The sequence below is a fragment of the Alexandromys fortis genome, unplaced genomic scaffold, assembly GCF_014885135.2.
Source record: "Alexandromys fortis isolate MF-2015 unplaced genomic scaffold, M_Fortis_MF-2015_v1.1 scaffold_187, whole genome shotgun sequence".
In the NCBI taxonomy this organism is placed as follows: Eukaryota; Metazoa; Chordata; class Mammalia; order Rodentia; family Cricetidae; genus Alexandromys; species Alexandromys fortis.
The window spans coordinates 1,220,155-1,246,791 of record NW_026068088.1 but is presented as its reverse complement, the minus strand read 5'-3'; the positions used below and the strand labels follow the sequence as shown (position 1 = coordinate 1,246,791).

The 26,637-nt window shown below is 44.9% G+C and overlaps 1 protein-coding gene across 2 annotated transcripts; it reads left to right on the top strand.

The window, feature by feature from the left end:
- Nucleotides 1-319: 319 nt before the first annotated feature.
- Nucleotides 320-26,637, top strand: Nfkbiz (NFKB inhibitor zeta). Of its 2 annotated transcripts, XM_050122380.1 has the most exons (13): nt 320-483; nt 2,281-2,355; nt 18,477-18,610; nt 19,175-19,205; nt 19,332-19,441; nt 19,610-20,415; nt 21,032-21,137; nt 21,544-21,690; nt 21,876-21,939; nt 22,210-22,379; nt 23,444-23,554; nt 23,680-23,847; nt 25,283-26,637. In XM_050122380.1, exons 3-13 carry the CDS (start codon nt 18,488-18,490, stop codon nt 25,334-25,336), a joined length of 1,890 nt encoding a protein of 629 aa, XP_049978337.1. In that variant the 5' UTR covers nt 320-483; nt 2,281-2,355; nt 18,477-18,487; the 3' UTR covers nt 25,337-26,637. The 2 variants fall into 2 exon arrangements, with proteins under 2 accessions (XP_049978337.1, XP_049978336.1); XM_050122379.1 differs by lacking the exons at nt 320-483; nt 2,281-2,355 and adding an exon at nt 15,973-16,369.

Below are 26,637 nucleotides of genomic sequence, written 5' to 3'. Positions count from 1 at the left end.
AGGCTCCAGTCCAGGTCTTGGAGCTGGCCCTCGCGGGGGAATGTCCCGGACTCGGGTCGGTACCTTTTTGGCCTGGGAATTTCCAGCTTGCGGAAAAAAGTCCACAAACTTAGTCCTCGCTGTCCCCTTCGCCTCCTCTGGCCCTTCTCGGTGCCCACGCACCCCCCGATCGAACCCGAGGATGAGCATAGGGTGTATTTTAGGCGAGCTTGGGCTTCCCCGCCCCCTCTGCCCGCTTAGCTGGCAAGAAGAAAGCCAGCGCTATAAAGGAGGCCGAGGTCTAGGGCTGGCTCCTCCTGCCACGAGGTCAGACGGCGAGCTCTAGAGAAAGGGGCTGCTTAACTGCTCCTTATCATGTAACCTCAAAAGGAAGCCGATCAACCTTCTGATGCTCTCACGTACTGGGGCATTATCGCTGCTTACAGTTGGAAACGGTTGATTTGCTTTTACGTATTTGTGTGACTTGAATCTTCAAACACAAAGGTATACTTTCATTATTTGACATTTAATATGAAAGGGTATTTGTTTTAGGATTTATTTGTTCAATGTTTATGAGTGCTATATCTAAACGTATGCTTTTATAAGCCAGAAGAGGGCGTCAGATACTACTAGGGATGGTTGTGAGCCACCATATAGTTACTAGGACTTGAACTCAGGACCTCTGGAAGAGCAGGCAGTGTTCTAACAGCTGAACCATCTCTCCAGCCCATGAAAAGGTTTCTTAAGTGATAAACTGCCCTCGACCAGTTCCTTTTCCTTATTCTTTCTTTGGGAGCTGTCTGCTGTTTAAATAATAATATTTGCTTTGTGGCAAAATATTTTAGGACAGTTTTTTTTTTGTTTGTTTTTGGAGGGTGGGCTCCAGGATGTTTTAATATTTTGGTAATAGCGTAAATTATGTCTGTTTGCCTTCAAGGCGCACAAAGAACTAAGATTCTGGGGGAGGGAGCATATGATGGGTGATGAAGACCTTGGAACTCTAATGTATGAATTTATCTTTAGCCAGTGATGGAGAATGTTGGTACCCTAAGGTGGAAACTTCCCAGGAAGTTTGATGGGTGGGTTTAAAGGTATATTTTCTCACCAAGGGAAAACATGAAACTGCATCTTTATAAAAAAAATTTATATGAGTAGATTGAAATATTTTTATAGCATACCCTAGGTAATTCTTACATGACTTCTATATATCTAAATTTTATGAATGAGAGAAACCATTGATTTGATGGTGTGGTGGAACCTGCAGGTTCATAATAATCTATCTGAAGTGTTTAAAAAGTTTCGTTCAAGTGACGGCAGGTTTCTAGATGGAACGGATTAGAGATTCTTACGTGGGCCTTAGTGAACTGGCTATAACAGACAAAGGGGTTGGCTCAAAGAGGATGTGACATTCATTATGTAAATCTTCCGCACTTGGCAATATATACATTCAGCTGGATCTAGTATCTAAAGAAATACAGTGCCTGGGTGGGTGGAATGGTTTCTGCTTCTCTTAGTCCAGGGGTTCTCAAATGTGGGTTGAAACCCCTTTGCGGGAGTCGAATGGCCCTTTCACGGGGGCCGCATATCAGATACTCACATATGAGATGTTTACATTCTGATTCATAACAGTAGTAAAACTACAGTTATGAAGCAGCAAAGAAAATAATTTCATGGTTGGGGGGTCACCACAACATGAGAACTGTATTAAAGGGCCACAGCATTAGGAAAGTTGGGAAACACTGTTTGGATAACACAATAGAAGCATTTCTAATCCCAGTCACTGCCCTTAGTTATCCCTGATACAGAAAAGCTTAAACCACGTGCCATGAAAACATGTTTTATTTGGCTCGAGAATACCGTGTACCTTCTACTCCCTCCACCATCTCTCTAACATTGCGTGGGCGAGGGACACAGCTGGGCAGGGGACAGGTGACAAGCTCCGAAGGGCCAGAGTCATTGTAGGATGAGTCAGTGTAGGAGGTCAGTGCACAGCACAGAGTGGTTGTGCACTGGGTGGCATTCTGCCTTGCGTACATGTAGGGCCAGGGTCAGCATAACAGTGAGTAAGATGGTTTGTTTATAAAGGGAAAGAGGGAAACCTGTTCTTTACTTTGTCCCCAAAAGAGATCCTGTTCATAGAACACAGAAACCAGTCTTCCCAAAAGCTGTAGGCTCCCGGGAGCATGGTCTCCAGGAAGGCTTTCTGGTTGTTCAGAGAGCAACCGCCAATCACTCCTAAAGACTATTCCCTCTTGGTTAATGATTGACACTCACCGGTGGCTTCTTGAACTGTCCCCTCAGCTTACTAAGAAGATTCAGAGGTCCATGTTGAACTTCATCTTTCGATCTCCTTGGCCTGATGCTGAACTCCTGAGGGTGAGAGGGTGACCGTTTTTCTAAGTGGGATCTATACCTTACTTGTGCCTTTGGATGGTGTTCTCAGAAGGGGAAATAGGGAGTTTTATTCAGAGCTGAGGTCTGCACAGCTCTCAATTTAACCAGTGTTTGAAGTTTACATACACGTAGGTCGCTGTGATTTATGAATCAAAAGTTTTTGGTGGTTTGGCATTGCTTTGAAACAACAAATTGAATTTCCATTGCTTTTCATGGAAGGAGGCTATGGGCCCATCTAAGAGGGAATACAGCCCTCTTCTGATGGACAGCTTCAAGATTATGAAATCTTTCTTGGGCTCGGACAGCATCATGTCTGCCCTGGGTGGGTGAAGAGGCTCATTTGAGCTCTCATCTGTGGCTTCTGATTAAAGAAAAACACTTCCTGTCCCTTCTGTTGAGGCCCCAAGTATTTGACTGAGAAAATACGGGACTTGAGATTAACATTTATAAACACTTGTTTGAGGAGGTGAACCTGCAAGAGCTCAGATTTTCCTCATATTTGCACTTGAGGTGCCTTGTACTTAGCCATATTTCATAGACTCGAGAGAACTGAGCAGTTGGCTCAGAGTCCCCCAGACAGTATTAAGTGGTAGAATCTAGATTTGCCATGAGACTAGTTATACAAATGTGCCAGCAAGAGAGGCCAGTTTCCTCCCAAGGATCCTTCTACATCTTGGGCTGAGTATGGGTTACGACTTACTCCCTGTTCGTAGTTAACTGATAGCTTTGCTTGATATCCACCACGATAATGCAGATTTGAAAAAGACCACAGCAAAGTGCTTTGAATTTCAAAGACTGGAGTCACAGGAGTAGCTGGTCTAAGGTTTTGGGAAGAGCTGGCCGTTTACTTTCTATGTCCTTTTTGGAAACAATAGCAGACGTAGGGATGGGTATCCTGTTACCCATTTCCTTTTGCCTACTCAGGACCTTTGCTCCATGTTGGAAAGATAAACTTTGGGAGAACATTTCCACCCCACCCCTCTAAAGGTTCGCTGCTGCCTCTGGAGAAGGGAGCCTTGTGGAAGCCCACTGACCATCCCCTATGTTTCAGAGTGAGCTAATAAGCTAGCTGAAATATCTGCTTTCATAGGTAGCTTCCAGAAAACTATATAAAAACGTTTGCATATTTGCTCTTCCTGATTATTTTGTAGAATGTCTCACAATCCCTTTCCAGCCTGCATTTCCTATAGGCCCTGTGGTATCCCTAGAGTGGAGGAGTAAAAATGAATCTACTTGGATAGCTAAGAATAAAAATGCATGGTGAAATTCAAGTCCACTCTGAGACCTGCTGCTTACTTTGGTTAATCTTTGCGTCTTGAATACCAGCACCCAGTGGAAAGGGGTTCATGCTATAAGTTGTGCATTCTCAGAGTGGGTAGCATCACCCCAAGAGGGCAAGTATTGGTTCTTGGCGGGGAAAACCTTAAGCTATTACAATGCACACTGATCCAGGTGCCTTGCAAGGGGCCATGGCATGCAGATCAATGCACAGAATGTCTGCAGTACCAAATGCTCCTGAAAGGATGTTTAGAAAAGAAATGTGTCAGAAACTTTCTACAGGCCATGCAGAGGTGCAAAAACCATCAAAACGCCCTGCTGTAAATGCTCTACGTGTACTCATTCTAGTGACGTTCACGGCTTTTCTCGGGTTGCTTGTCTCTTTGTGTCTTCTTTTCTCTCTCCGTCATTGCCAAGAATTTTAAAACTACTGGCTGCCAAAGAAGGAACTCTTTCTATTTGTCTTCTTTTTTTTCCCATAGGAAAATTTTACTTCTGTCTTTAAATATTTCAAAAATATTTTAAAACTATGATAAAATTATACATGACATCAAAGTTATGAGCTTTATGCTATGAGCCTGTGTAGACAAGTATGTGTTTAAGTCTTTGCTTTAAGCACTTTTGGTTGGCTACCCAGAAGTCAAATGGCTAGATCATATGGTAATTTTGTCTTTGACTTTTAAATCTGAACTTGAATTTTTATTTTCTGCCTGTGTGCATGTTTAGTTTTTCAAGACAAGGTTTTCTATGACAACCACTGGGGCAATGTGCTGGATTTCATATATGGATCCTTTAAAACATTTGGATTACTGGTCACGAAATTTCAAATTCCTAAGAACCCTTGGGAGGTTTCCCCAAGATTTAAAAGGGTCAGAGCTACAAGGCAACTCACAGATGGTGGTGACTTGGCCTGTGACTGAAGATGAACGAAGAAGTCCCATCCTAGAGGATGGAAATTGGGTGGCCCTGACTTCACCTTCCTTCATTCTTTGCCTCCAACCCCTCATCTCCACATCATAACACACAGTTGCTCCAGGAGCTTTTGTTTAATAAATACTCTGTAATGTAAAAGGCAGTGGAAACGACTCGCTGCCTGGAAAGCCATCAGGAAAGCTGTAAAGACCTTTAGTTTCTTACCTCTGCTAAGGGCCAGAAGGCGACTCCAATCCGAGATGGAAGCAAGGGTTACAGGAAACTAAATTGCAGTTTTCTGGGCCAGGCTACTGAATTTACCCTTGAAATAACCAGTTTGGCATCAGAGGAGCTTGATCCAAGATGGCGGAGGTGGGAGGAGCAAAGCCCACTAAGCTCGTCCTTGGCCAGAGTTCTCTAGCTCTTGGACAACCAAGGAAAACAGTTTTGTTTGTTTACTCGTGGTGTTGAACAGCATCCAGCATTAAGATAAGAGGGATCCTTACACGCAACCCTAATTAAATATCTAGGGCATGGTGACAGATAACAGCTGGCTTGTCACTCAGGAGGTACAATGTGGCAGCAATATTCAGGGGCCACATTCTATACTTCCTTTGTCTAAGTTCCAAAGGTTTTGGTATTTCACTCTGGGGCAGCCCCTTTTAGACTGTAAGTAACCTTTTGTAAAGGTTCCTGTTTATGCCTGGCGAGCGGATTGTGGGATGCCTCCTTGAGGTTGGTGGGGTGGTGAGTGACTGAAGAGGTGAGATGCAGGCCAGCAACAGAACAGGAAACCCAGACTCCTCCCGTTCTCCCACTGGCTTCCTTAATTCTGTTCATGACGTCCCCTACGCTGTCAGCCCTGCAGTGCTCTGTCTCTGCCCGTTCTCTGGTTTTTGGTTCATTTCTAGCCCTATGGGTTATATTCTGAGTCATTTCCCTGAATAGCACCCCCTTTTCATTCTGTGGGTACCACTACAGGCCAGCTGTTCATGACCTTGACTGTTGCAGTGTCCCACTTACCCACATGCACACGGCTGGCACCTCTGATATTTCACTTTGCTTAGAAACTCCCATGGCTTATCACACCAACTCTTCATTCTTCTCAGGCAGCTGAAGCCTTATGGGAAGGGGGCTCCAAACCTGCCTTCAAGATGTCCTCTTTCCTTATGCTTTCTTCAAGGTAGGTTGGTGAGCCAAAGATGTCAGAATATTTAACTATCAAGTATCAAATATTTAACTATCAAGTCTTAAGTACAGATTTGAATAATAATAATGATGATAATAATAATAATGATAATAAAATTACCATCATTGGTGTGCTAAGCATGTCATGAATATCAACACATTGACCAAAAATAGTTAAGTACCCATTTTGAGGTGAGGAAAAGAGTCTGAGAGGAGACAGTCAATGGTAGATGGCTACTAAGTGTCTGGATGGGATTTGGAACAAAGTTTGCTTTACCTGAACACCCTGTGATTTCAAAGGATGAAAAGTATCACAGGCAAGAACGTTAGCATGGATAAAAGCTTGCAGCAAGAACTAATGTGCCTTTCCCAACGCGGACCATGAGGATATTAAATATACTGAAATCAAGTATTAGTTTGCTAGAGCTGTTACAGTGATGTATTCCCCAACTTAGCTGCATAAAAAAATAGAAATTTAGGGTTCCAGAGATAGCTCAGTTGGTAAAACACTTGCTGCATAAGCATGTGGACCTGTGTTTGATCCCCAGAACCCATGCTTAAAAAAAGAAAAGAAAAAGAAAAAAAAAACCCGGGCATGATAGTGTAGGCGGAGATTTTGTCGAGACCGCTGACTCCAAAATAAATGCACAGAGACTTAATATTAATTATAAATGCTTGGCAGATAGCTCAGGCTTGTTACTAGCTAACTCTTACATTTTAAATTAACCTGTATTTTTTTCTTTGTCCACCCTCTGCCACATGGCGGTATGTTCTTTCAACATGGCACGTTCATCTTGTTTCTGCTGCGGCTCTCCACTCCTCAGACTCCACCCTTCTTCCTCCCAGCATCCTCTGTCTGGTTCTGCTGCCTAACCTTATCCTGTCTAGCTATTGGCCAGCCAGCTTCTTTATTAAACCAATCACAGCAACATATATTCAAACAGTGTAAAGGAATCTTCCACATGGCGGTCATGACTGTAATCCTATCATGAAGAGGTAGAGGTAGGTCGATCCCTGAGACTTACTGGTCAGCTGGCCTAACCCATTCTGTGAGCTCTAGGCCAAAGAGAGCTCCTATCTCAAAATACAAAACAAAACAAACAAAAAACTCAAGGTGTATGGTGCCTGAAGAATGATACCAAGACTGAGCCTCTGGCCTCTGTATTCTGTATATCTGTATATTCATAGGTGCATTCATACATATGTATACACACACACACACACACACACACAGAGGCCCAACAAGTTTGACTTCTCTCGTGGCTTCTTTCCTGAACTTGTACATGGACCCTTCTGGATGTGTACACACAGGGGCATTGCTCCTTGCATATCCCGTGTACCAGTTAGGAAACCAGTTAAATGAACTGCAGCAGGTCTCCTTTTGACCTCACTTTAGCTCCTCTCTTGCAAGGCCTACCTCCAAATGTAGTTTCGTTTTGAAGTCCCAGTGTTTAGGGCATCCACATTCTCTGGTGGTTGGGGGCATAGTTTAGACTATGAACGGCTGGACTGGTAGGTTTGATAGGGCTACAGGCTCAGGTGATTGGTTTGACCTCGACTCCGTCATTGGGTTCAGCAATTGAACAGGAGACATGTCTTCCAAATCTTTCTGTTGTTTTTGTTTGTTGATTCATTTATTTGTGTGTAGGGGTGCTTCCTCAGTCACGGCTCTGTGTTGAGGGCTCAGTAGGGGGTCACTCACTTGACCCGGAGCACACCATTTCTATTAGACTGGCTAGCCAAGAGGTCCAGGATTGGCCTGTCTTTGCCTCCTTTGCTGGGTGTATAATATACATACATACATACATACACACATACATACATATAATATGCATATACGTGTATGCCGTGTCCTATCTTTTACATGACTGCTGGGGATCTGAACTCAGCACCTTATGCTTGAATAGGAAGCACTATACCCACTGATGCATCCCCACACCCTCTCTAGTTGCTGTTATTAGTATTTAAAATTACATTTTTTATTGTGTGTGCATGTGTGTTTGAGAGTGTGAACATGTGTGTGTCATGGTGTGCGCATAAAGGTCAGGAGACAACTTTTGAGAGTCTGTTCTTCCCCGTAGCATGTGGGTTCTGGGATTGAATCATGTCCTCGAGGACAGCAGGCGCCTTTTCACTCTGAGTCACTTCCTGAGTCCTGGAGCCCTTTGTAAATAAGATGATAGGGAGAATGAGGCACGGGGTGGGTAGGGACCACTTCGGAGAAAAGAACTATCGGAACTCTCCTATGCTGAAGTGAAGGAGCAGAAGCACCAAAGGGTTAAGTTGTTTAGAAATTTCTGGAAACCTGGTGTGAGCGTGTGATGAATGCATTTGGATGTGCACACCCAGAGGCCAGAGTATGACTTTAGGTGTCTTCCTTTGGATGTCGGTCAAAATGCCTTCTGTCAGGGTTTCTCAGTCAATCAGAACTGGTCATTTCTGCTAGGCTGGCTAGCCAGCATGCTCTCAGGATGTCCCTCCCTTTACCTCCCAATGCCAGGGCTGCAGGTACATGCCGCTGGACCTGACTTTTTTTATGAGCACTGTGGATGTGGACTCAGGTCTTTGTACTTGCACAAGTGTTCTCAGCAAACCAGGCAATCTCTGAAGGTCGCAAAGAGAGTCGTTTGATGTGTATACTGGTGCAAAGAGGGAAGATAAGTTTGATGTTCTTCCTTCCTTCTTTTGTTCCTGCATGCATATATGTGTGAGGTGTGCATGTATGTGCATGTGGCAACTTGAGGATAGCCTTGGGTAGCCTGTCTCAGGTGCTATTCACCTGTGTGTGTGTGTGTGTGTGTGTGGTGTGCATTTGCATGCGTGTGTGTTCACATGTCTGTGCTACTGCAGTTGGCATTTCATTACACATGTTCTAGGAATTGAATTCAGGTCTTCATGTCTTTACTGGCTGAGTTGTCTCCCGTAGGTTTTGTTTTTGAACTATCAGTCATGCTTGTGGCAACAGGGAGTAGAATTTCGAGGTAAGGCCGACACCGCAACCTGGAGACCTCACTCAGGGCAGAGCTGAGCTTGTGGGACTGGGCGATGTTCTTTATTAAGTTCAGAAAGAATGAGATAAAAAGTCTCAGGTCTGACCCACACCTTTAATCTCAGCACTCTGAAGGCAGAAGCAGGCGACTCTCTGTGGGTCAGAGTCCAGCCTAGTCTACATAGTGAGTTCCAGGACAGCCAAGGCTACAGTGAGACTCTACTTCAGATAAAACAAACAACAACCAAAGACTAAACTAAACAAAATAGAAACCTCAAGTGTTAAAAGGGCCGGTGGTCATACAGGAGTGGAAGGGCAGTGGGAAGGCTTTCCAGTCTGTCTGGAATGGCGCTTCTTGCTCCCTTCACCTCGATTCCTGGCACATCACACTGCTTGCCCCCGTTAGACAGCAGTTCAGTTGCTGCCTCTCTCTGCTGTGAATGTGAGCTCCACGAGGGCACAGACCGCTCTTCTGCTCAGGGCTGTCCAGTAGACCATCTGGGCGAGTGTCGAGAGCACTGTGGATGCTCCTCAAGTATGTACTGAGCGAACCTAGGACTGGTGAGATGTGTGACTCATAGACTTCAGGTTGGTTTAAGTTGGCTATATTCCAGATATTGCCTTTTTCTTTAACAAATGCTGTTTGACAAGTGAGCAACAGGACAACCCAAAAGACTCAACCCGAGAAGTTAGTTTTGTTTTTGCTTGTGCCTTCCCCTGGCAAAGATCACCTTCGACCCCCCTCTGCTACTGCATTTCCTCGTAGGAAATTAGGTGTGATTCTGGATAAGAAATTCAGCTATTTCTACAATCTGGTTACTCTTAGATGATCTGTTTTCGTCTACGTTTTGTTGTTATTTGTTGAGGATTTTTTTTTTTGTTGCTGCTGGATCTCTTTCCCCTTTACTTGCTGTATTTGTACTTAGACTCCTAGCTTGTTGTAGCTGTGTGGTTGCAGCACCCCATTCACATATAACAAGTATGTCTGCCACCCTTGTCCACGTGTTTCTTCCGTAACGCTGCTGCTATGGAATGGTGCCATAGGGTTGCCGTGATACAGCCTTAGGTTGGCTAGGCCTTTGCATCAGCTCCATTAAGGAAGCATCCAAGATACTTTTGAGCCTGCTTTGAGTTCTCTTATCACAACATACCTTCTCTCTCAGCAGACTGAGTGGTATAATTGGGACCAAACTTACCGGATAAAGGAATTTAAATGAGGGTGCTCCAACAGACGGGCAATTTCTGGTTTTAGGAACTATTAAGATCCCTGGGGAAGTGTTTCAGGAACCACAGACCACTGTGAAGAACATATTAGGCACAGGGCTCCATTTGGTTAAGTCACACCCATCTGGGAACCTGGAGAAAAATGACCAAGAGTCACGATCAAGGATTCTGAGACTTTGGACATATAAAACCAAACCAAAACAAAAACTCCCCAAACACCTCATTTGTGTCCTTTGCTCCTTTATAGAGCCTTTTTCGTCCACCCCCGCCCCGACCCTGTTGGGCTTTACTGGAACGCCACACTGTAAAGGATGGTGCAGGCTGACGAAGATTTTATCTTGTAGGTAACGGGGGCAAGCCTGTAAAATCTAGAATGAGATTTAGGAGCGGGAATTTGACTTGACAGCCAGAAACAGGAAAGGTGGAAGGATGCAGAGAGGAGAGCCGATTTGCTGACACCCCTGGATTTGTCCATCATCGGGAACAGTATTTTAAATGACATCCAGCTTCTTCCTGACCAGTTTAGTGGCACAAACGTGAAAGAGCTTGGGGCGGGGGTGTTGGTGTGTGTGCTCTGCAGGCACAGACACAGGTATGACTAACAACAGGCCCTTTTTCTCCTGCCTGTCATCTGTTTCGCCCGCTGCAGCTTGAGATACAGAAGTAGAGAGTTTTCTCAATTTTTAGGGGCATAAACTGATACTCAGAGATCAAGGAAGTTGCCCAAGGTCACACAGCTGGAAATTGCTAGAACTGGGTTTGCAGGCTTTATGGTCAACTAAACACCTTTGCTTGAACCAGAGAGTAGAATTTTTTTTTTTACCTTTGTGAACCAAGTAGAAATATTTGAGGTTTTGAGGGCCACGAGAGAATATTAACATAGGTACTTAAATAGGCACTTAAAATGAATGATTCAAAAGTGTAAAAGCCATTCTTAGGTAGCAATTTGCACAAAGGGTTGTCTAACTTAGAGCCAGTGGTCCCCAGTTTCTGACTTAAGGTACACTGGAAGTGTAAGCAGTTTGGAGGGGAGGGGAGGGGGTTGTTCAGGTGACTGTGATTAACTATTAAATCCACTTATCTCTTGGTCACAGAAAGTTCAGACCTCATTGTCGATATCAGGGTTGCAGTCTTGCCAGCCGTAGCTAGGCATGCTTGTATTTCTATCTGCTCACATGTGCTGAGCTTGGCCAGATCGCATGAACTGCCGCCTCAGTTTCTGACCATTGACTCTGTTGATTCCGCTCCAGTCTTTGACCATTCCTCGGTCAGCACTTACACTAGAGATAATGTCAATAACCCAACACAGCGATTAGTGTACGGTGGACTTTCGGTAGCTGCTAGCATTAACATTATCAGGGTGCCAAAGTATAGATTGTATCCTGTGGCTCTCATTTTCAATGATTTTAATTATTTCATTGGTGATGTCTGTTTTGTACATGATCTAGGCTGGTTTCTTTTTCAGCTCTCAACCAGTTCTAGAATTGGTGTTTTTATCTGGCATACACCACTACCTTACTTGTAGAAATTCAGAAGGAAGTCTCTATAAAAACCAACGACTACAACAAATTCCTCTCCCTAACCAAAAACGTCAAGTTTTAGATTCTGAATTAGGGGCTGTACAATGAAGAATATCCTTAGATAACGTTGTGGATTAAAATTGTGTCGTATAAGGCATTCATGTCTTTGTATACTCAGTGAGCGACAGCTGTGCTTTATCTGTATCTAAAAGGAAGTGGGGTTAAAGGTGGCACATGCCAGGGTAGGCAAAGTGCCTGAGCTGGAAATGGTGCTTGTTGCCAAGCCTGGTGACTTGGGTTCCATCCCCCAGTCCCATATAATGAAATGAGAGGCCTTATCACTTTAAGGTGCTCTCTGTTCTACACACCTTTGATGTGGAAGGAGCATGCTACTCCACAAACATATAAAATATTTTTTTTAAAAAAAGATGGTGCATGCCTCTAAACCCAGCACTAGAGAGGCAGGGGCACTAGGATGGTGTAAGTTTGAATTTACCTCCGTCTACATGGTGAGTTCGAGGGCAGCCTTGGCTACTGGGCGAGACGTGCACCACCTCCACTCCACAAAAGGAGACTCTGAGTGTGAAATTTGTTTTGTGACACTTATTTTTTTATTTTATGTGTATGAGTATTTTGCTTGTATGTACTTATGTATGTATGTGCACCACGCGTGTGCCTGGAGCCCTTGGAGCCCAGAAGAGTGTGTCAGATCCCTTGGAATTGGCGTTCCAGGTGGTCGCAAGCTGGCATGTGGGTTCTGGGAACTGAATCTGGGTTCTCTGCAAGAGCAGCAGGTATTTTTAACCCATGCATCTTATTTTGAGTCCTCAAATGGGAAAGTTTTGAAAAATACCAATTGATAAATCAACATTTTTGTTTCTGAGATATTATTACGCAGCTGAGGCTAGCTAAGATCTCACCATGTAGTCAGGCTGGATCTTGAATTCCACATCTTCCTTTGCCTTCTTGGCACTGGAACTGCAGGTATGCAACACCATGTTCTTAGAAATTCATGTGTGTGTGTGTTTCCGGGGACTGAACCCAAGGCCTTTCTCATGCTAGGCAAGTACTTTACTGCTAAGTTATACTAGACCCCAGCTAACTTTTATGTCTGCTCCGTTAAATCCACTGGTCTGTCTTGCACTCCAATGGCTCTTTTACCTATAGGTGATTTTTGTAATATCTTGCATTGTTCATCTTGGAACATACAGTTTGTTGAGTGAGGCATATTTTCTAATGCTTTATTATGGTTATAATGATATGTGTGTGTGTGTGTTTCATTATTTAAAATCTGTTGATAACATCACCCCTGTCCTGGTCACAAGTCTTTAACTATTGGGAGGCTGTCCAACTCAAGAGGTCTGACAGAGAGTGCCTCAAATTCTGAGTCTTCATTAAAAACTTGAATTCTCTCATTGCCAACAAATACTGATAGTTATTCCTTTTGATACAGCAGATTTCTTTGGTAATTAAAAGTCTGAATATCCAGTTTGTCACTTACATGAAAGTGGTATTTTGTGACAAACAATGGTCAGCTCACCAGTGTTCGATGAGAACAAATGGCACTCAGCAAAATCAGGGAGCAGACACTAGTGACTTCTGCCTGTTCACTTCTTCAGTCAACATCAGGGAGCAGACACTAGCGACTTCTGCCTGTTCACTTCTTCAGTCAACATCAGGGAGCAGACACTAGCGACTTCTGCCTGTTCACTTCTTCAGTCAACACAGTGCAATCACTCACCCTCTTAGTCACTGGCGTTTCCGTGTCAGGTATTAAATGCTGTTCTAAATTATTTATGGTATTAGGAAAATTCATTACATTTACATTTAAAAATTCTGTTTCCATTTTTAGAACTCTTGAGTTATTGGTCTGATGATGGTATTACAACATAATTGGTACCATAGAACTGTTCAAACTGTTCTCTTGTATAAAGCACCATAAAGTAAATTATTAACACCTATAAAGTCAAGCGAAAGGATTTCCTCAGGTCACTTTGGAGTAGAGTTCTCCTTTCCACAAGTCACACAGCTCTCTGACAGGTTATTTTCGCCTTTCCCATTGTCCTTAAGATGCAGAGAGGGCATCCAAGCCTTGAGGAGACAGGTCTTCTAATCTCCCCTTTACAACACAGCATCAGAGCCATGTTAGACAAATGGGGATTTTAATCACTGTGACAACTCTGTGTGTGTGTGTGTGTGTGTGTGTGTGTGTGTGTAATGGAGCTAGAAAAAGGGGTCATGAGATTTAAAGGTAGAGAGGGTGATGGAATCAGAAGGGGTACATCCTAGAGGAAGGTGTCTAGCCAGTGGCAACATAGTGATTGAGTGTGTGTGTGGGGGGGTTAGAACAGAGTGCCATAACAGGTATGTATCAAATGGCAGCAATGAAACCCATTGCTTTTGTATGCTAACTTAGGAATTCATCATAAAAAGGCAACACCATTTAAGAGCCTTTAGTTGGGCCTGTTGTAACAATGGGAAGAACCAAAGGGTGTCTGCTGGTGGCCCCTCAGATTGAGCTGGGCAGTCTGTTTATAAACTAGAAAAGGAGTGTTTGTACTGGTCACCTACAGCCTTCCTGCAAAGGAAGGATTGTATTTCACCGATCACAGCGTTGTCCCTTCTGCACTGGTCACAGCAGTCCCTCTGGTCGGCTACCACCAGGGGACATGCCCTCAATCTGGCCCGTGCTGAAGTGGTTCCAGGAAAAGTCTGCTGTGAGCTGTTTGAGACGGACCTGACCTGCACCTTTACAAGCCAGAGCTGTGTTTTCGCAGCCGGTGACTCCAGCTGGCATGTAGCTCTGGGCCGTGTTTAAAGCGGTTTGACAGTTCTTTTCTCCAGCCTGGGCACAGAGCAGGGGCCTAACAGCTGTCTGGCTGGGAATCACATCTCCTCGTTTCCCCATCTTTATTTCCAGAAAACGAGCAGGAGTGTCAGCTCCAAGAACTCAGTGATAGTAACTTCAGCAATGCTCACCCCCACTTAATCCTTATAGAGCTGTGGCTGGTCTTCTGCCTTATAGACCCCAGCTGGTCTCAGCATTTAGGCTGTGCCAGGGGTTGTGGATTCGGCCTTCGCAGTTTGTTTGTTTCCCTGTTTATTTTCACCTTCCCCCTGGCCACTGTTTCTTCCTCTAGCTTGGGTCATCCTTCTTGGAGCATGTCAATTAATTCTTACTGGCCACGGACTTCCTCAGTATCCTCTAAAACTGTCTCTAGATTCATTTCGTCTGCGTAAAGATCCAGTGAGCATTCAAGTTCCAGCCCCTTCACCAGCCCCTGAAGGGGCTCTTCTTAAAGTTACCTTTTACATTTAGTGCTGTCTTCCCCTTGGCAGTCCGAAGAGGCAGGTAAATTCTTTTCTGATTCCTAGCCGCAATTCTTGGCTGATGAATTTCCTGCAAACCCCTGAGGGCCCATCCTTCTGGGCCCATCTCAAAGCCTCATTCTTTGCGAAGACTTTCCCCTTGACCTCCTGTCTCCACGGGAAAATCCTCTCTTTAGACTGTGCACTGTGAACTTTGTTATCGCTCATAATGCTTATCACAGTAATTTTTTTTTAAACATGTTTGCTTGCTTACCTTATTCTCCGGGTTAAAAAATGTACTTGAAAGGATAGACTTAATCATTCATCCCGCTTCCCCACCTCCGAAACTTTCCTTGTTTTGCCAGTTGGATTCGCAGCAATAGTTATATAAACATTGAAAAAGGTATTCCAGACAGAAACATCAATTCTTGTGTTTATCAGACACAAGGTAAAGTTGTGCAGAATAAAACATTACACACACACACAAATATAAAAAATATAAGCGTGTATATGTATTCATCATTCATATTCCTGACAAGGAAGACTTTATTATAGGATTGAGGGAGACAAAAGGGTGGACATTGCTTTTTATTCCAACACTGCACCTAAAAATAATGATTAGTTATGGCCCACATATAAAGTTGGAAAAACTTAAAGCGCTCTGAAATGGAGACCTGGCCAGAAAGAACGCGGGCAAAAGCTTCCAGGTTTGGAGGCGGGTAAAGTGCTGGGAGGCACGGGAGGAGACCGAACTCCGAGGGCGGAGGGCTGCGTGCACGCACGGCTCGGTCTTCCCACTCCCGGAACCGGGCGGACCCGTTCCCGCAGCGGCCCGGGGCTCCCCGCAGGCATCCGGGGTTCGCAGTCCTTGCACACACGGTCTGTTGAGGGGCTCCGACCTGTGGGGGTGCGGCTAGCCGGCCTGGGAGGCTTGGAGCTGGCACGGGCTAGGGTCCGGGGTGCGAGTGCTCCCCGGGGTTTCCAGGTGAGCCGCCGGAAAACAACCGGTTGGGCAGGGCGGGGCGAGGGCGGAGGGCGCATTGCCTCATCCCGGGCATTTTACTGGAAACTAGACGCATCCGGAGGCGGGGCGGGAGGCGGACCAGGAGCCGCCAATGGCCGGGCGGGCTACGGAGGGTGGGGGAAAGGGGTGGGGGTGTCGGCGATCGCGGCTCGTTAAATAGCCCGGCAGCCTCGGGCCGCGCACGTACGAGCCGCCCAGCAGCAGCCAGCCGCGCAGCCCGTTGGTGGCGCAGGTGTCTGGGGACCCCGAGCGCCTAGCCTGGGAGCATGATCGTGGACAAGCTGCTGGACGACAGCCGCGGCGGAGAGGGGCTGCTGGACGCGGCCGGCGACTGCGGCCTCATGACCAGCCCGCTCAACCTGGCCTACTTCTACGGCAACTCGCCGCCCTCCGCCCCCGGTGCCGGCGACGCGGGCTACCTGTCCACGGTACCCTCGGCGCCCGGCTCGCCCGGCTCCGACTCCTCTGACTTCTCCTCCCCCTCCTCCGTGTCCTCCTGCGGGGCCGTGGAGTCCCGTCCGAGAGGAGGCGCCCGCGCCGAGCGCCCACAAGGTACTCACCCGCGGAACCCCGTGCCCCTCTATTCGGGGCTCACACGCCTGGGAGAACGGGGCATGGCTCTCCAGACTAGGGGGCGCCTAGACGTTAAGCGGCTCCGGCGACTTCCTTAGCAGCGGCACAGACACGGAGTAGTCCTGAGTGACTGCTAAAATGTCTTGATTATTCGGGCACGATGTCCTTGACTGTCTGTGGAGTCAGGCGACTTGGGGGCTCGAGCTCCGACCACCCCGCTGGCTGGAGCCCAGGAATCTGGGGGAAATAACTTGAGAGTCTCGGATTCTCCTTTTCGCTCATATCATAACCCATTACTTTTTCACTTTTCTCTCCGACCCCCCCTCCCTCCCGAGCTCGACAACCTTTGAGAAAGAGTTACACTGAGATTTGGGTCTGATGGAGACATAGATTTTCCTCTGGAGCTCTGTTAGCGAGAAGCAGTGGTGGAGGGTAAAACTTTGGGAACTGGGTTTAAAGCCACGACTTATTCCTAGTATATTTATAGGAATAAATAAAGGAAAAACACTTATCAAGATGTAAGGGAAACGCTGGGGTCGAAAAAGTGATTCAGGTTGTGCGCTTACTTTAGAAAATTGGAATTTGAGAGGCCTGCTCAGAATTCTGCAGTCTTGTTTTTCCGTGTGCCTTAGAATGGAAAAGTTACAGCTACTGAAGCCCTTTCTTTCGCGGTGGCGAGTTGCATGGTTTCCTTTCTTCATAAACCGAGTTGCATAATTTGGGGGAAAACAGGATGCCGCTGTGGGTAGATTTAAAGACTGCCTAGATTTTCTCATCTGTGGCTCTAATCGAAAATACTTTAAAGACTGCCTCCTTGCTGTTCCTTATTGCTGTCCTCTCAAACTTTGGTTGTCTTTTATTTAAAAAAAAATACTTTTAATTTAGAATGGCATGCCTTAAGCCACAGTGCCGCGTATACTGTATATAAAAAGTTTGGTGCACATGCATTTCCAGCCCTTTTTGGGTTCCTTGGGTTCTTTGTGACATTGGCTGATCCGTTTTTTTGCGAGTTCTTGGTGTACCACACAAGCCACGGGGGATTCCTGAAACTGCATTTTTTTTCTCCCTGTGACGTGGGCATGGAATTTTTAACTCTGTCACTCCAGAGGAATGCTGTTAGATTTTGACTATTTGGGCGTTTGTTGAATTCCCTGAATGTAAAAAGAAAGACTATCCATCCGATCATTTCAGTTGGCCCATCACTGAGATGTTTGTCTCATATGCTTGTGATATAGAGGGTCAAATTATGCGTTGTTCTCCATTTTATTTTTCCTGTTCTGAGTAATGGACCAGCTATTCTTTTCCTGAGTTTCGGAATATTGTGTTCAATTCCTATTCAAGAGCTTGTTACATACTTGCGGCCAGGAGCAGAATACTGTACTCACAGTGAATTTTAAACTGCCTTCTGAAGTTTTAAAGTGAATTGCCTGTTTCCTTTTTACTGAGAATGCCCATGTACGTAATTCTAGGAGCGGTCAGTGAGGGGGAAATCCTGTGTGTGTATGTGGAAATGGGCTCAGCGAACTTAAGCAGCTTTCTTGAAGAAAATACTAAGAAGTCTTTGGTACCTTGAGCTCTTTAGAGGAAGTTTTGTTCCTTCTTAGGTGAATGAAGTGAAGGTGCTTTATGCTTTCTTTAGAAACATAAAAGACTTTGTTTTAGAAACTACAAATACCTCATTTATACCCTGCTCCTCCAAGGATTTCCTCAAAGTCAGGAATAATTAAAAGCCTACAATCTTGGCAAAACCTCTGATCCTATTTGACGAGTAAATAGCTCACAGAGACAGAGAGGCTTTTCTTGGGTATATCTGTCTTTTGGCTCCAAGAATCCTGGACCACATTTGATAGTGCTTTAATTTCCTTAGGGTGCCTGGTGGGAAAATCTGCCAGATGACACCGACTCCTTGAGCAGTACTGGATACTGCTGCTGAGAATCCATTGACTGAGATGTTGGAAAGGCTTTGAGTTTGCTGTTGGAGGACTTTGTCCGTCAGCCAGCAGTCTTTGGGGGGGGTGGGGGGGAGTGCTGTCGTGATTCTTGACTGAAGAGATGGAATTGAGACGGTCCCCTTTCTTTTGAACAGTCGAGCCCCATATGGGGGTTGGCAGGCAGCAGAAAGGACCTTTCCAAGGCGTTCGTGTGAAGAACTCGGTGAAGGAGCTCCTGCTGCATATCCGAAGCCAGAAGTCTTCCAGCCTGTCTGCGGATGAGCTGAAGGTGCCAGTCTGCTCTTGGCTTTGAGCGAGTGGGAGACTAGTCTGCCGGGGTTACTGGTGTTTGCTAACCTAGGTCCCATGAGTCACTTGCAGTTTTTCAGAAATGACCCGAGTTCATAGGACAGGATGTCGCTGTTTAATTATTTGCTGTAGTCCTTGCACTTGGCTCAGTGCAAAGGGTGTAAGAGAAACTTAATTAGCGGACAAAGTGAAAGCAGTTTAGGGACAAGGAAGTTCATAGGCGGCAGTAAAAATAGAACATTTTGATTAGAGAGGAAAGAATCAGATGGTCTTATTAATTTCATCTTGGCCAGGATTGACTAGGCTAGAAGTGAAAATGGAGGGGGGGGGGAGAGAGAAAGAGAGAGAGAGAGAGAGAGAGAGAGAGAGAGAGAGAGAGAGAGAGAGAGAGAGAGAGAGAGAGAAGACAAACCTGGAGATAGCTGATCTGTCAGTATTTATTTTTTCAGAGAGTATGGTGTGTTGTAGAGGGTAGTGGAGAGAAATCCTTTACTAAGTGAGAAACCATTTTATACGGACTAAATTGGAATCTTTTCCCTTATAGACACGGAGTGTGAATATTGAGCAACTCACAGGTAAGAGCTACTACTCTGGTTCTTCCTAATTTTATTGGTATTTTTTTACAGTAAAATGACTCAGTGTGGATATAGGTGGAATTTGTAGAGTGGAATGATGACAGACTGCATACTCTCTCTCTCTAGGAACAGAACTGAAGAGCGCAGTGTCCGCTGCGGGGAAAAGGAAGGGGACTGACACCCTGTCTGATGGACCGGCTTGCAAGAGGCCTGCGCTGCTGGCCACTCAGTTTGTGGTAAGTGTCTCGCTGTTTTCCTCTGAACGCTCTGTGGAACCATTCCTGGGATGGTGCTGCTGTTTAAGAAAGTTATTTTCGGCGCTCGTGATTGAAGCTAGTCATGTACTCTACCTCTGAGCCTACGTCTAGCGGTTGTGAAACTTGTTTTCTTTTCGTTCTTTCCAGACACCACCTCAAACGCCTGCACCGGGGGAGAGCATGGAAGATGTCCGTCGAGGTGAATCCAAGCTGGACAGCAGCACTGACCTGCTTCAGAATATTATAAACATCAAGAACGAGTGCAGCCCAGTTTCCCTAAACACTGTCCAGGTTAGCTGGATGAGCCCCGTGCTGCCCCAGAACTCTCCAAGAGACCAGTGCCAGGATTTCCATGGAGGGTCCGTCTTTTCTGCATCTCAGAAGTACCAACCATTCCGAGTTGGTGGCTCTCCACAAATGATGGACCAGGCTTCTATGTACCAGTATTCGCCCCAAACCCAGAACATGCAGCAGCCGCCGCCACAGCAACAGCAGCAGCAACAGCAGCACCAGAACTATCCACACAACCCAGCTCTGCAGTTCGGTTCTTATTCCAGAACATCCCAGTCTCCCAAGTATGAATCGAACCTCTTTGATCATCAAGAGCCACAGTTCTGCACGAGCCAGAGTTTTGTTTCTCTTCTGAGTGGCCACGGGGAATCTGAGACTATCGCTGCTCCCATTCAGCCTCCCCCCAGCATCCCACAACAAAGCGAGACTCCACTGCAGAACTTCAGCCTGATGCCAAACAGTGCCTGCGAGGCAGTCGGGGTGCCTGATGCTGGCTCGCCCTCCTTAGGCTCTTCCCTGTCGCTCCAGAACATCATGGGAAGCCCAATGAGCACCACACAGCTAGGGAAGTCATTTTTTCAGTGGCAAGTAGAGCAGGAAGAAAGCAAACTGGCAAATATTTCCCAAGACCAGTTTCTCTATAAGGATGCAGATGGTGACACGTGAGTATCCTTTCATCTCACGTCTTTGCACAGTTGAACCTTAATGGTTGGCACAATAGTAGCACATATTCATACAAAGGATGTTCCTTTTACCTTTCTTTTCTTCTTTTATCTTTCTTTTCTTTTTATTAAAAATAGGTGTGCTTTCTATGAATAAATAACCTGTTCTGAGGACTGATGTAGATTCTGTCTTTAGAGCAGAAACAGATGATGACTGGGCATCAATTAAAAGTTCATCTGTAGGTGGAGCCCACTCTGTCCTGATGTCTTTATGACTCTGGTCAAGTAACTTAAAATTTCCATGCCTGTATTTTCTTTACACATAAAATACTAATGTTACTGTCATAGAATTATATATGAGTATTTGTACTCATGAGTATTAAGAAAATAAGAGAGCTTAAATGTTCAGCATGGCGTTCAGCTTTGCCTCCTCTTATCTTCTCTCTGTTGCAGTTCAGATGGACTTCCGATGTGTCAGAAAAGCCAGATTCTTCTCTGTAACATTTCGTTTGAGTGTATCAATACATCAGAAATAGGGTGAAGGAAGGTTTTGTCTTCTTAGCTCAACTTAATGAAGTCACAAGCGATTCCTCTCTTTTCCTTGCCTCTTCTCCAGGTTTCTCCACATTGCTGTTGCCCAAGGGAGGCGAGCACTCTCCTATGTTCTCGCAAGGAAGATGAATGCGCTTCACATGCTGGACGTGAAAGAGCACAATGGGCAGGTGAGGAGGGCGTTGCCATGGCAAAGATGTGCTTGTACCCAAGTGGGGGGAGAGGCAGTCTCAGGTGCAGACTGTTTAAGAGCCCCAAATCAAGAGACTTCGGTTAATATTAACTTTGAGATATTGACCCTTGCCACCGTCAGCCTACAAGTTATTAATGTTCTCTTTGTAGTTGTTTGGCCAAAGATTGCGTGTAATTAAGCCACGCCCTAAGCTTATTTTAGTTTCCTTATCTTGCTGCATTTGGTTGTTTATTAATAGGATTTGTTTTCTTGGTGTGGACATTCCCCTCAGCCATCGTTCAGTTTCCTAGTCCTTGTTTTGATAGTGTTTTAGTTTAGTTTCCTATTCCTTGTTATGATAGTGTTAATAGGTTTCAAAAACATCTTTCTTTAAACGTCCACAGAGTGCCTTTCAGGTGGCCGTAGCTGCCAACCAGCACCTCATTGTGCAGGATCTGGTGAACCTTGGTGCCCAGGTGAACACCACAGACTGCTGGGGAAGAACACCTCTGCACGTCTGCGCAGAGAAGGGCCACTCCCAGGTGCTCCAGGTAAGAGGCCAGAAAGCCGGCTTCCATCTTTGCATCACCAAAGGCTTGGCTGTAAGAAGTTGTGTGTAGGCTGCTTGCTAAAATTATCTGTTTGGAGTTCATTTATTTATCTCTTAGCACGCTAGTAGGTGACTATTTGTGTGCCTTGCCCTTGGATAACAGGTGTGTGTCTTACAAATTTGCAGGCAATCCAGAAGGGAGCAATGAGGAGCAATCAGTTTGTGGATCTTGAGGCAACTAACTATGATGGTAAGCACCAGATGCTTTTTCGGATAAAGGACCACATGGAAATTGGGGTGCAGGGATACTGAGAATATTCAGTATCACACTAAGAAAGGAGGAGGTAAATAAAACTAAATGCTTCATAGGCAAAACTGGCATTTAAACTGCCTAGCTACATAGAATCGCACTAGGTTCTAGAGACACCATTTGAGGTGAAACAGGGAGCCATCTTTAGAGTAATTGTAGTCACTAAGAGACTTGATGGAGGGTTTGACTTCTTGTGTACCCTTCTCCCAGGCCTGACTCCCCTCCATTGTGCCGTGGTTGCTCACAACGCTGTGGTGCATGAGCTGCAGAGGAACCAACAGCCTCATTCACCAGAAGTGCAGGATCTTTTACTAAAGAATAAGAGTCTGGTTGACACCATTAAGTGTCTGATTCAGATGGGAGCTTCAGTGGAGGCGAAGGTAACGTCACAGTAGAGGGCAGGGTGGGGGAGGCGTGTGTGTGTGTGTGTGTGTGTGTGTGTGTGTGTGTGTGGTCCAGGCCTGGCTTATAAGCGCAAGGAAGCAGTTTGAAACTACTTCCTCACCCCCCTCTCATTTTTAACTCGACGGAATAAAGAAGTTTAGCCTTGAAAAGATCCCTTATTCCGCTTTCTCGATTTCTTTTTAATCTGCGGGTTACCCAAACAAACAAACAAACAAACAAGCAAACAAGTCATTTAGGGCTGTGAAATGAATTAGTCTTCGTTTAAAAATTCAACGAAGTTGGAGATTGATATTACTTTGGCTTCTGTTTTCATGTGCTGACCTTAAAGATGGTGCTTTGGGGAATGGGGAATTTGCCTTTTTAAAGTTTGCTTTTTTTTTTTTTTAATAGTTTTGTTAGATTTTTGTTTTGTGGACTCATGTGTATGGGTCCACGTGGAGGTCAGAGGACAGTCCATAGGAGTTGTTCTCTCCTTCCGCTGTGAGCCCTGGGACTCAGCTCAGCTCTTAGGGTCAGCAGCAGGCACCATACACCCTGACCCATTTCCCTGGCCCATGTTAAACTGGAAAGCAGTTCCAGTCTTTTTAAGTCTGGGGATTATTTCCTGATTATTATCTTCTGTGTCATAAAACACTGTGTTAAGTATGTTGGGGATACAGATGCCCACATGAGTCCCTGTGGAGCTTGCTATTCCCCCCATAGCTCTACATGGTGGCCACTAAGTCTGGAAGCACAGGAATATGTAATACGTGGACTTTGATATAGCACATAAAAAGTAGTCTTTTATATTTCTACATTTTAATGACTCCATTAATACATTTAATACATTTAATGAGTAGACTGTGATAAGAATCAGATAAATTAACTGGGAATACAAGAGGAACAGGCAATTCCATTAAACTTGGGCTTCAGGGAGGCTGGAGAAGGACGCATCCGAAGCAGTCTTTAAAGCCTCTTCAGACATTTGAGAGGACGCAGAGCAGAGACTGTCTAAATCATGGCATCTGGATTCTTACTCTTCCTTTCTTGCCTTCACAAGGATCGGAAAAGTGGCCGCACAGCCCTGCATTTGGCAGCCGAAGAAGCAAATCTGGAGCTCATTCGCCTCTTTTTGGAGCTGCCCAGTTGCCTGTCTTTTGTGAATGCGAAGGTAATTTTAGAAAGCCTCAGTTCTGCCGGGCGGGCGTTGGAATGACCTTCCCACCTTCAAGTTCTCAGCTCCTTTCTCGGAGTTTCCCCTTCCTGGCGAGTGTCATTTTGCTTCTTTGTTTTCAGGCTTACAATGGAAACACCGCCCTCCACGTCGCTGCCAGCCTGCAGTATCGGGTGACACAGTTGGACGCGGTCCGTCTGCTGATGCGGAAGGGAGCAGACCCGAGTACTCGGAACTTGGAGAACGAGCAGCCTGTGCATTTGGTTCCTGATGGCCCTGTGGGAGAACAGGTGAGGGCCATAGGAGGCGTGGAAATGCCTTTAGGCCCTTTGGTCTGAAATATAAAGAAGGAGGAGGTTGTGCAGGGCAAAGGCCAGTTAGCCGATGCCCTGCAAGTAGGTTGTTCTGATATGGAGTGTTTGAAGTTCAGGCTCATGTAATAAATACTTAGCTTTTATAATTCTGCCTATTAACTGGTCCTCCATAGGAAATTGAACCTAGAACGTGTTAAAATTATGCTATGCTTATTAAGCATGGTTTTATTTTATCCTTAGGGGTTGGATAGTTTCCCATGAGTAAACTTTCCTCCGATAAGAACTTAATCACTTAAGAAATTATTTCTTATGATCATCTCGTCGCCCAGAGGGAATCAGAGCGATTGGTAGCTGTGGATAGGTGATTGCATACATTATTAATTATAAATTAATTTATGCAGGTTAGCCTTTTCTTTGATTCCTAGCTGTCATCAGAACCAAATTTTCTAGGAACTCTTGTCTGTGGAGCTCTTTGGAGCATAGACACTTGATAGTTTGTAGAAGTCCTCATGTATGTCATTTAAAAATACAAAAACTTTTCGATAAGGCGTAACAGAAAAAAGAAATCAGTGCTTGGAAAGGACACAATTAGTTGGTTAATGGCAGCTCCCAGGCCCAGTATTTGCTGCTTATTGTGACATACTGTCACACAGCGATGTTCCGGGTCATTGCTGGAGGCTCTTGACTTATTGTTCTTGGAGTGCCGTCATTGTTCCTTCAGTATTGTGTGTGCTGTCGTGGAGAGGGCTTCTCTCCTTCATCGTTAGGCTGTGGTCACTGGGCAGGCTTCCTTTTCGCACCTATAAGCAGCCACCACAAGCTTTTCTTCTAAGTCACTGCTTCTAATCTGTTGTGGACTGACAGGTGGATACCGCAGTTTGTCTAGCTGAAATACAAAGTCAGCCCCTCTAGATGAGTGTTGGCGCCTTCCTCGGACCCATAGAGTTACACACAGTTGCTTTAACTCTTGGGTATCCTGGCCACTGTCTTGACGGGGAAGTCATTGAGATGTCCTTGAGTGTGCAATGGGGACTTTGCTGTTCTTGTTACTGCGAGGTGGCTTCATGATAAGTGAGGTTATCTAATTCGCCACTGTTCCTGCCACGTCGTGGATAGATCTTCTCACAGGCACCAGTGGCAGAGATTAGCAGAGAATACAGACCTACTTCAGTTGCTGACTTTCAGTTCTAATGGAAATGCTCTTCTGTCTTGCCCTCAACAGTCATTACAAGAAACTCGAAAAAAGCTCTGAAAGTTGTCATTTTAAAACCCTTGGGGCTGGCGAGCTGACTCAGCTATGCTTACAAGTTAGGGACGCTGTAGCGGGTGTGTGAGAGGAGAGAAACTCTGGAGGAAGTAGTGTAACACTTTGATCGTGAGAAATAAACTCCACCTTCTGTCTCTCTTCCAGATCCGACGTATCCTGAAGGGGAAGTCCATTCAGCAGCGAACACCACCTTACTAGCTCCCTTGGCATGGAGCCTGGCCAGCAACACTCACTGTCAGTTAGGCAGTCCTGATGTATCTGTACATAGACCATTTGCCCTGTACTGGCAAATGTAAGTTGTTTCTATGAAACAAGCACATTTAGTTCACTATTATATAGTGGATTACATTAAAAGAAAAGAAGACAAATATTTAATTTTCTTGGCAGATTTGCATATTTCATACCCAGGTATCTGGGATCTATACATCTGAATTTGATCTGAATGGTAAAACTGCGTTCAATAAACAGTAGATTTGGGGTAGGAAAAGACTCATGGGAAAAGACTTGATTTGTGGCATAAAGCATTGCCCGCGTGGCTATTGCCAGTTTCGTGGACTGGAAACGTGGAAAGAAAAATGAAAGCGTTTGAAAGGGGACAAGAACTTTGGAGGTACCGTTGATGCTTCTTTGGTCTGATGCGGGGTCTGGTGGTTAATACACTCACCCTTGCACTAGATGAGAGAGGCCTCTGTGGTTGGGATGTTCTCTTTGCAGCTGTATATAATCGTTATGTTCACCTTTAATATGCTATACATACTTGATTGGTAGCATGGACATTTGAAGTGTGTAAGTCAATAAAACAGAGAAGAGCTAGTGAATCCTTACCACCTTTAAAATTTTGCACACTCAGAGCAATTTTTATTGTGTGATCACCCAACTGTTGTTTTCACAGGTAAAGCACTTGGGGAGTGGGTCCCAAAGTTGCTGTGGTGTGCATTGGAAAGAGACATGTTTGTATGTCATCTCATGTTCTTAGACCCTTTTTATGAATCACCTCTTAGAATTTGTGATTTGTACAAGTTGTTGAAGTTTTTATTTGTCCTTAATAGAAATTATAGAAATTAAACATCGAAGCAAAGCTTCTTGTTTTTTTTGTTGTCAAATAGTAAAAATGTGCTGTGGTGTATATTATACTCTTCATAAAAATGTTTTACCTTTTAGGAATGCCAGTTCTTTTAACGTTACTTTGCTTATGTTTGATATACCTGGAAGAATTTAGCTTTGATTGTACACTGATTCTTTATGATAAATATGACCCATTAAAATGATGTCTTTTAATTGACTAACTTATCTTTGTAGCTAAATATTCATGTTCTTTTTTGTAAAAAGAGATTTTTTGAATTGGATTGTTCATATTGTTTGATTCAGCATATCTTGTGGACAGAAGTTTGATTCAGTCACTTGGCATCTGTAAGGTGGAATGACTCAGGCCTCTCACTGATAGAACTCATGCATAGGTTTAAATGAACATTAATAAACTCATGTTGTCTTATAATATG